General features: G+C 38.1%; 1 protein-coding gene across 1 annotated transcript in view; it reads left to right on the top strand.

Annotated features, from left to right (window-relative positions):
- LOC106456310 (nucleoporin nup211-like) overlaps positions 1-8,436 on the top strand; it is a 23,525-nt gene that overhangs the window by 11,243 nt on the left and 3,846 nt on the right. The window contains exons 30-32 of the mRNA XM_013912687.1: positions 6,916-6,999; positions 7,099-7,185; positions 8,266-8,349. Coding sequence (XP_013768141.1) covers positions 6,916-6,999; positions 7,099-7,185; positions 8,266-8,349 — 255 coding nt within the window. The remainder of the gene's footprint in view (positions 1-6,915; positions 7,000-7,098; positions 7,186-8,265; positions 8,350-8,436) is intronic.

Genomic DNA, 8,436 nt, shown 5'->3' with positions numbered 1-8,436 from the left:
TGGAATGAATAGTTTTACAAACTCATAGTCAAAACCCACTGAAAGCCAACAAAATATAACAATATGAGCTTTCATGCTGACCTGTATCAAAAAATTATGAACAAATTGTCAATGAAACTATAATGAATATCTATTGGTCTAGAATCATGATGTTAATACTATTTTAATTTTATGAACCTAAATACTTTTACTCACTCATAGTTTTATGAGTGTAAATACAGCAATATTCAAGTTTAAGTTTCTCTTTATTTCAAGTTTCTGCAACATGTGGATAGACTACAAGTTTAATAGCATTACTAGCCTAGACTATTGTTTAGTAATGTAACCTTTCTCTTAGACTTGCAGCAAAAGCTGAACGAGACAGAAAGCTGTTCAGATTATGAGCAGACAATTACAGGTGAGTGCAATCTTTGACTTGCTGTTCTTTCTCAATACAGAAAACTGTTCTCTGTGATCAGCACCCATAATAAATGTCTCTGTGCAGATCTGCAGCAAAACCTGAATGACAAAATCAAGGAGCTGCAGTCCAAATCGAGCTCTGTTACTTCACTTGGTGAGTGTTGAATCTGTTAGCTGTACTGTATTAATATGCTCCATCTTCCACCATCCAGTTGATCATATTTAACCAATTTATTTCTGATCTCGGTGAAATGATTTAAAAAGGGAAGATATTAGAAGCCGTTAAGAAGCTCACAGTGTTGCAACACTTGATACAATACAGGACAATAATAAATAATACATCATGATACATGTAGGTATATTTACTGATTAAAAACCCTGAAAGACCATAAGAATAACACCAAGATATTTACCGCATTGTGCATCATCATTAGTGGTGCATGCCTAATAGTACACAATGATAGTGCTATATTAATGTTTGCCATGTTTGTGCACTTGGCCAACAGATATAATCATTTTGAGCAAAGTTTTCTTTTTTAATGCTTGGTGGTTGGCAGGCATGCCTAATTCAGCTCTGTGGCTAAATAATGCTAACGTGCTTTTTGCTTTGCTCATGTATGGCACAGAGATGTGTGGTTAGTTTCTCATCATTCTTAACATTTTTGTTATGTGACTGTATATAGTCATATTTGGTTTCTAAAAAATTCTTACAAAGAGCAAAAAAAATATAAACATAATATACCATTAAAAATGATATTTGTATTCTTTGGAGACAACATAGTCAATGAATAAGTTGCCCTAAATTATTAAGTAAAAAAGTAAGCTCTTACGTTGTTTTGAGATGATGAGTTTGCATAATTTCTTTAAGTTCTGAGAACTTGGATGATTATTCGGTGTACATAGTACGTTCAGTTTTAAAAACAAACAGAACCTGACCTGTAAAGCTTGGGTTTGACATTTACGTGGACTACTGTAATATTGGCATGGCCCCTGACTATCACAAAAACGTACACGTGAAAACTGTAGCTTTAAAAGAGAGACTTAAGGAGTATAGCAAATGTATTGATATCTTTGGTCAAAAAAATGTAAGATCCAAATTGTAATATACAATGTACACTACAGCAGGAATGATTAACAACAGCCACAAAACATTTTAAACTAAAAATGTAGTTTTTCATAATATTTAGCAGTAATGGTGCTATGGTTCCTGCAGTCCTCATGGTCAAATGTCTTCAGCATTACCATTGTCTGCTCATGCTGATTTTTAAGGATTTTATTTCTAATTATTCATTCCTCGTGTAGTGGTGACTTGAACAAATTTTCATGACCTCTGAGTGACGTACGGGTGACATACACAGAAAGAGGCAGGTGAAGCAAATGGAAAACGTGATATTGGGGTGGGAAATGGAAGAAACATAATACATATGAAAATCCAAAAAATTTGAATGTTTTCTTTAAAAACATATATAGATGTTAATGATTGATATGACGGCATTTGTGCAATTATTATAGAGACATGCTATTATTCTGGAATGGAAATAAGGATGTTTTCACAAGGTGTTAAAGCTGCATAAAACCTAAAAACAGGTCATTTTAGCCCATTGCAGGGTTGTTTGCAGATTTTAATGTTGTGTAATAAAAATGCTTTTATGTGGTCTTACAGGTGCATAATTGCAAAGAAAGGGACACTTAAGTCCTTTGCTAGGTGGTTGATTGGCAATATGATGAGGCCAAAATATCTGATAAGTTAGAACCTTCAGGAGCCTGAGATGTATTTGTATGCTAATTTTTATTGCTTAGTTCCAGATGGTCTAGTTTGCAGTCAAAGAAACAAACACACAGACAGACAGAGCATTTTAATATATTAAAGAAAAAATGGGTTTTAATAATGTGTCACTAATATAAACTGTCTCCCTGACTTGTTTCATCACACTCTCAGTGTTTTATTATCACTTCCTCACAGTTAATGAGTTTGTGGTGAAGCCAACCTGAGAGAGATGTAATGTAGACACTAAAGCTGGTGAGCAAGAATGTCATACTAAAGAGGATGGTTCTTTTAAATACAGGGGGGGGCGAGCGAATCAGAAACCCCGGGCACAATGATGAAGCAGGCCTGATCAGAAACAGTTTATTCCCGAGACAGACAGTAGGAATAAAACAACCCAAATACTAATAAGAAAAAAGTATACAATAAAATGTTATTAATATACTAAAATCCCCCAGGAATAAAAAAAACTCACTTCAAAAACTGCTAAAAATATAATTCTCTGCATGCACTAAAATCCCATCCGGTTCCCTGATGTAACTGTCCACAGTCCAGGATGAATGTTTGTTAGGTGTTCATGAGCTGGACAGAAATTCCCTTTGCGGAGGGGGGTCCACGCCAGCCTCGTCCCAGGCTGACGGGGAGGAGCCTCCCCATATGGAAAAGAAATAGTAAAAACTTATAAAAGACTTGCATAAGATGTGGCCTACTTCATATAGTGAATCATATAAGGCTTATAAGATTTACTCATGAAAGTGGCCACTTTCATATATTGTTTTAGTAAGTATCCAAAACATACAAGTTTCATTTATACAATTTTTCAAGGGATCTTACATCTGTTTTTACTCTTGTATGCTTTTCATACAAGTTTCACACAAGACAGATGCAAACTTTATAAGATTTATACATATCTTTTCCATATGGGTCTATCCCCCTCTCGTCCTCTCACTGGGCCCATCACACACTGGCGTCCGTCGCTCGATACCACCGCGGCTCCACTTGCGTCATCGCCCTGTAAATAAACAAATAGGTGCCAGAACCATCGTCCCGGAAGCGGCCCTGGCTTATAGCCATGGCAACCCTCTGCCAACACGGCTGCACCCAGTGAATGACAGTGGAGACACTACTCACAAATGTAGGCAGAGGTATACCTCTCCCCTGCTACTAATCACACACGTTGTCTCCTACTGTCGCCGTTCCTGCTGTCGGGACTGGGTCGCCATGTCACGCTGACTGGTCCATCTCCAGATGAGGCACCGCACCCCCACGATCAATCAGCGGGTCCCTCTTTTTCTCCTGGCCTTCGCGCGTTCCTCCTTATATCTGGGGCCTCTCTCCTCCAGTATCCAGCTAGCTTCCTTTTAATAGGTGTTTAGACAGCTGATAGGCCACCTCTGGACACACACACATGCCTCAGCAGGTGATCCAGCTAATTTGCCCCATGCTCAGCCTGTCCAAATATAAAGTGTCCTAGCTGGTATTCACAAAATTTCTTATATGGATCATAGTTGTTAAAATCAGAGCCTTTGCTAAAAACACAACTTACATTGGGCACATGCACAGATGTTGTGCACATTTTCATGTGTCTTAGATGAGAACAGTGAACGCTGATGTTTATTCTGACTGATTCTTTCAGCTCTACAAATTTCTACATTAACTCAGCAAGTGGAGCAACTGAAAGCACAAATGAACAACTCTGTGTCCAAATCCAAGGTTGATGGTGAGTGTGTTTCATTGTCAAGTCAAGTAAGCAGCGCTACTGGGGTCCAGTATTCACATGGTGTACATTAAAGGGTTGTTGTACAGCTTTAATATTAGCTAAATAAATATTTACATTTACGCATAAATCCCCCCCAAACAAAGTTTTGTCTGATCTGCAGAGCTCCAAAAAGCCATAGATGGAAAGAACGAGGAGCTGGACAAACTAACAAAAGAGCTGAAAGAGAGAAGTACTCAACCACGTAGACGTGAGTACAAACAACCTGCTGAAAGAATCCAGATTACTTACTCAAGTACAAATACTTATCAGTGTTCCAACCTTCTTTCAGTTCTGCAGATTATTGCACTGCAAACAGAAATCGAGAAACTGGACACTGTGGCTGAAAATGATAGAGATGAGGAGAAGATTAAAGGTGAGTGACATATCTTATCTGCGTAAAGTAACAAGTGTAAAGCAAAAATAGGATCATTTCTGTTTTGTTTTTTCTTCTTGAAAAAATCATCTTTTTTTCCCAGTACTTCAAGGAAAGCTCACTTATTTGATTGATGGAGTTAAAGATGAACAGGGTGAAAACATTAAGCTGAGTGAGTAACAGTAAGAGTAAAATACTTCCCTCACTCTCTTCTTGTTATATATGCATAAACCTTTTTTGTAGCATTTCAGATCTTGAATCAGCAAGCTGAAATAGCAAGACTGAAGAAGGAAGAAGAAAAGAAGAATCAGGCACAAGAAGCAAAAATTAAAGGTGGGCTCTCCTCAAATGCGATCATAGTAATACTACAAATATTTAAGGACATAAAACATCACTTTTGCCTATTTTTGTAGATCTGGAGAATCAACTGGAGGCCATGAGAAATCAGAGAAACACAAGAAGTGGTATGAGTTCAGTCATGAGTTCTGGTTCAGTCAGCAACAAGGAGTGAAATATCAAACAGCATCCGAGTCCATAACGTTTGTGTTTTGTTTTAGCTGCTCAGATTATGGAGCTTGAAGTGCAAATTAAAGAACTGGAAGATAACATAGCAGCCCTCAAAGAGGCTCATACTGAGAGCCTTGCAGGTACAGAACAAACTTTGAAATGTATATTGCATGAAGTAACCTGTATATTAAGCTAATGGTTGTGTTTATTAATCTCAACTCACTTTCAGACCTTCAAAGGAGACTAAAGTTGAAAGAGAGGCAGCTGGATGACACTGAAAGTCAACTTGAGCATATAGATGCAGAGAATTATAAATATGGTATGAATATTGTTGAATTTGCTTTTTGGTGTCATGCTGTTCATGTCCTTTTAGTACGATATAATATTCCAGTTTTTTGTATTTCCACTAGTGATGGAGATTGCTGATCTGAGGGTGAAACTGAAAAAGGCGGTGACGCAGACATCTGACAAAAAAATCAAAGGTTTGGGATTTTTGCAGTCATTTAACAATTTAGTGCATGTAGAGTCAGTCTCATAAATATTTTGAAGACCTGCAACACATTTCTGCTTGATCTTAAATCCTGTTTAAAAGTACTTTTTTACTTTCTTTGTCAGACGTGGAGAAGAAACTAGAAACACAAGAAGCTGAGAATAAAAAACTTGAAGCTGCAAACAAAGGTTTGTATTTTATTTTTGTTGGGCGACCGTGGCTCATGGGGTTGAGAAGCGTATCTGTAACCGGAAGGTCGCCGGTTCGATCTCCGGGTTCTCTGTCCTGGTCGTTGTGTCCTTGGGCAAGACACTTTACCCTACCGCCTACTGGTGTTGGCCAGAGGGGCCAGATGGCACGATATGGCAGCCTCGCTTCTGTCAGTCTGCCCCAGGGCAGCTGTGGCTACAACCGTAGCTTGCCTCTACCAGTGAGTGAATGAATAGTGGCATTGTAAAGCGCTTTGGGTGACTTGAAAAGCGCTATATAAATCCAATCCATTATTATTATTATTATTATTTAACTCTTATAGTATAATGCAACAGCTCATTAGCTTAGCTTAGCACACAGACTACAATTAAAACCCTTCTGAGGCCCTGGGACCATTTTTGTACATTTTAGTTTTTCAGTTACAAGTTTGGTATAATTTCATTTCAAAATTCAAGCCTGACTTCCTTAAATTAGCTTCAGTGGCTAAGCTAACAATACACATCCTCTTAATGAGCAACAGCTCGCCTGGATTTATCTGCTTACTTCTATTTTCCAACTCTGTTTGGCACATATGGATTACAGTAATTGTTGAACATGAGCAGAATAAGTGTGACATGTAATTCCTTTGCAAGGCTTTTGCTGTAGATTAAACAAATAAAGTAAAACATGTTAATTTGTCTTTAGGAATCATGTAGTTAGCTTTAGGGAGGCTAGCTGTTTCCCCTTCTTTCCAATCTTTATGGTAAGCTAACATTCACATTAAATAGCATTTTATATCTTGAGATAAAAATTTACAACATAATCTTTAGCCCCTTATAGTACCGGTATCTACTCGGATCAACTTGTCACGGTTTTCAGAGTTTTCCATTAGCTTAATTACCTTCAGTCATGGCGAGCCCATCCCAGTAGAGACTAATGGAAAAGGCACTTTCAGTCCTTTTAATTTGTTTTGAGTAAGTCCTCCAGATCTCTTTTTTAAAAAGACAAAGACACAAATTAGGGGGTTTTTTTCTGAATATATCCATCATATTAAAGAGTTTTGTGCAGAGATCCAATTTTAGTTGTTTGTTTCTTTTGATTCAGAGTTGGAGAAAAAACTGCAATTAAAGACTCAAGAATGCTCTGGACTCGAGCAACAACGAAACCGTAAGTTGTAAATCTGACTTCAACCTGAAAGTGTCTGAGCCTGAGTTTTTGATATGACTGTTTTTTCTTTTTTTCTTTTTTTAATCAGAGCTGAAGACTGAAGTTGAAGATAAGATTGCAGAACTGAACAAGACAAAAGACTTCAAAACTGCTCTGCGTGAGTGCGGTGCAGTTAAAGTCTCTCTTGTTTTTTTTTGCTCACATCCTCACATTATATTTCAGAACTAATCTGTGCCGTCATATCTGCTCACGTTTGTCTCTGTTAGTCCTGAATGTGATCAACATGAAGGCTGAAGTGAGGGCTTTGAAGGAGCAGATCTCAAACTCAAAAGATCCAGAAATCATCTCACGTGAGTATCAGCTGTCATAGTCAGCACACTTCCTGGAGGAAAAATGTGAAACAAATATGACCTCAAGTCATATATCTGTTTCTCTCTGCTTCCCCACAGAGCTGCAGATGCAACTGGAGAAGAAGCAAGATGAACTGATTACTAAGACTGCAGAAATGGAGGACTTGCTTGCCAACCCGAGAGTGGGTGAGTGCACTGCTGTACTCTGTGATCAACACTGTTTAAACAGTCTGACAACCCGCTGCCTATTATTGCAACACTAAGCCTCTGGGGGCAATTGACAACATTTGGTCCAAACCATAGTTTCCATGTGATGTCAGAGCTACTGGGACATGCCCACCTGGTGGACAAAACAGTACAGTGGCCCTTTGCCCTCCAGCCATCCTTTGATTATCTTCAAATTTAACTTAGCCAAAATGCAGCAAAACGTGAGCACACCTCTCCTAACCACACCTCACAGTCCAAATCACACAAATCCCTGCTTCTCCACTGAAATCCGGACTGTCATTGGCAGTCATTTAAGAGGAATGATTTACCTGACACTGGAAAACTACTTTGTTAACTTTAATGTTATATTATGACAATAATATGACATATTAATACTACTAGAACTTTTCTGGCTCTACACTGTAAATGTCCAGGTCAACAAAACATAAGATTTACGCATGGTACTTTGTTTAAGCTAGCTATATAGCATTTACCTTTGCTTTAAAAATAAATTTATTGTTCTTCAGCTCCCACACGATGCCATTATTTACCCATCCTGACTGAAAATACATGTAGTCCCTTGGTTTGGATATGTTAACTGCTGTGTCTTAAGAAGCATCACAGTTGAAAAACTGGGATACTTTTTAATGGTTTCATAAAGAATTTGCTCACCTGTCGCATCTGTCTCAAAATACTGTGTAAGCACAGTATATTAACAATCAGAAAACAGCACTTGGTGATGGTGGAAAGGAAAAACTTCCTTTTAACAGGAAGAAACCCCTGGCTGAATCAGGCAGAGGGGAAATCATCTGCCATTACCGGATGAGGATAAGGAGAGGGAGACAGAACAATAACTAATCATTAAATGCAAAGTGGGATATAAACACAGAGAGCAAAAAGGTGATTCGGGTTAGTGAAGATGAAACACTAGCAGCTTCAGCATGTTGCAGTGTAACTGCTCAGAGTCATTTGATCCAGCCCTAACTATAAACTTTGTCAAAAAGGAACATTTCACAACCAAACCTTACCTGTCATTCATCAGATGTTTGTTTGTTTCAGTTTTACAAATCGTTGAGCTCCAGAATGAGATATGGGACCTGCAGAACAAGGATGTGAATGGGACAGCTGGTGACCGGATAAAAGGTACTTTAAGGTTTAAGGTGCTGATTGAGGGTGACACAAAGTCATAGTAGATGACTAAATGTTATTAATACAATTCACTGTTTTTTG

The sequence above is a fragment of the Pundamilia nyererei genome, unplaced genomic scaffold, assembly GCF_000239375.1.
Source record: "Pundamilia nyererei isolate P.nyererei 1_Seehausen unplaced genomic scaffold, PunNye1.0 scaffold00098, whole genome shotgun sequence".
Classification (NCBI taxonomy): domain Eukaryota; kingdom Metazoa; phylum Chordata; class Actinopteri; order Cichliformes; family Cichlidae; genus Pundamilia; species Pundamilia nyererei.
Note: the sequence above shows the minus strand (reverse complement) of the source record. Positions and strands in the feature narration are given on the sequence as shown.